Source organism: Vigna umbellata, chromosome 1 (genome assembly GCF_029865625.1).
Source record: "Vigna umbellata cultivar VRB3 chromosome 1, Vumbellata_1.0, whole genome shotgun sequence".
Classification (NCBI taxonomy): Eukaryota; Viridiplantae; Streptophyta; class Magnoliopsida; order Fabales; family Fabaceae; genus Vigna; species Vigna umbellata.
Genome location: NC_142165.1, coordinates 55,912,750 through 55,914,633, shown reverse-complemented (window position 1 = coordinate 55,914,633; position 1,884 = coordinate 55,912,750). Strand labels below are relative to the sequence as shown.

The following is a 1,884-nucleotide window of genomic DNA, read 5'->3' as shown; positions in this document are numbered from 1 at the left end:
GGAGGGATTTCAAGACAAGACTGACACGTGTATATGTCTTTAGAGACAGACAACATGAGAATCCATGGGAACACTACAATTTCACACAAGAGGAGTGGATGTAGTTTCGTGCATCTAGAGAGTTTGCCGACTGGAAGGTTTGTCTCTTAACATCTACAGAGTCTTTAGTTAATGCACTTTATTATGATTTTACACTTATGAATATACATGGTTTCATAGGGTAAAAGGTTAGCCACCCAAGAAAGGCAAAGGCTAAATGATGCACCACACGTGTTATCACGAGGTGGTTATGCAAAACTTGAGAACAAGATGAGGAAGACTCGAGCGGAGGCCTTAGGACTTGAGTCCCCTAACCTAGCACCTGCACCTGCTAGGTACGAGCTATGGAAGGCTGCTCGGACTAAATCTGATGGGAACATGACATCTTCCTCAGCTACCTTGATCTCACAAAAAATTGTTAGTTCAAGCATTGTTTGATTGTGTATTTATCATCGCATGTATTTTATGTAACAAAGTTTTTTTATATGTAGGATGAGTTGGTTTAGCAGCAAACTCAGGGAACATTTGTTGGCCAAGGTAGGGACGACATTCTAACAACGACCATTGGAAAGCCCTAGCACGCAGGACGTGTACCTGGAGTTCTTGGGGCGATTGGTCTTCATGACTACTTTGACCCTGCACAAAAAAACACTCAATCCATGAGTCAGAAGGCACTGAGGAAGATGAATCTTCAGTGGGAGGAAAGGCTCAACCAAAGCATGAGATCAATGGAGTAACGAATCATGGAGCAACTACAAGAACAAAAAGAAATTCAAAGAGTGCTTAAAGAGAAGTTGCATTCCATGACGCAACCCACCATGGGGTTGCACACTGAAGCTCCCACACCACCTAGGGTCAGCACAAGGGAATCATGCTCTGTTGTAGACCCTACTAAGTATAGTGGTCAGTATGAGCTGTTGGTTGATGGGGATCCCTCACGCATTGTTGCTGTCAGACGAGTACTTGAGGGAGGACAGACTATTCATGGTGTTCCCCTATTACCCTACCACGCGCGTATGACGATTGACGAGGTTTGGGATCCCCAGGCTCAAGTGCATATACCCACTTCAGAAATTCATTTTATGGGGAAGACCATAAGAACATTTATAGCCTGGCCTAAACCATTAATCATGTCACACATTGCTACACCACAGGTATACTATTTTTATTATTAGTCTTTGTATGTTAAATTTAAAAATATTTATTGATAACTTTGAAATTTTTATGTTCAGTTCATACGTCCCCAGAAGCAGCCGATGCATGAGCCAGTCATGGATGAAGATGATGACTTGGCTGAAGCAGAGGATGGTCCTCTAGCAAAGCTCATGACAAAATTACCCAGGTTGAACAGAGGACCAGTAGAAGTGTACTGGGATAATAGAGTATTTGGCATCCCCCCCCATGTCCTAGTATATATCACATTCAATGATGCACTGGAGATCATTGGGGGAGACAGGATGTTGAATATTTCCATCCTTCAACTATGCTGCATGTAAGATAGTTAATTTTGTCTTCCATATTAAACTTATTTACATTCTTAGCTTTTAACAACTTAACTTTGTTGTTTTAGGTACATGGACACAGTCATTGTGGACCAAGGTCGGTCTTCCATGTACGAATTTGTTGAACCTCAGACCATCCAACCTTCTGGTAACACAATTGAGAGCAAACAAAAGTATTTGGAAACATGGATGGCCGAGTCAAACAGAGACATATACTTTGTGCCATACATTGATGGGTATGGGTTGCTTTATGTAAAATTTCATTAAAGTTTTCTTAATTAGTTTATTAACTATTTATGAATCATGATAGGTCTCACTAGCAGCTGATGCTCATCATTCCTAA

The 1,884-nt window shown here is 41.2% G+C and overlaps 1 protein-coding gene across 1 annotated transcript; it reads left to right on the top strand.

The window, feature by feature from the left end:
• The first annotated feature begins 782 nt into the window (after nt 1-782).
• Nucleotides 783-1,884, top strand: LOC148205810 (uncharacterized). Its single transcript, XM_088105412.1, has 4 exons — nt 783-1,193; nt 1,272-1,531; nt 1,610-1,793; nt 1,852-1,884. Exons 1-4 carry the CDS (start codon nt 783-785, stop codon nt 1,882-1,884), a joined length of 888 nt encoding a protein of 295 aa, XP_087961538.1.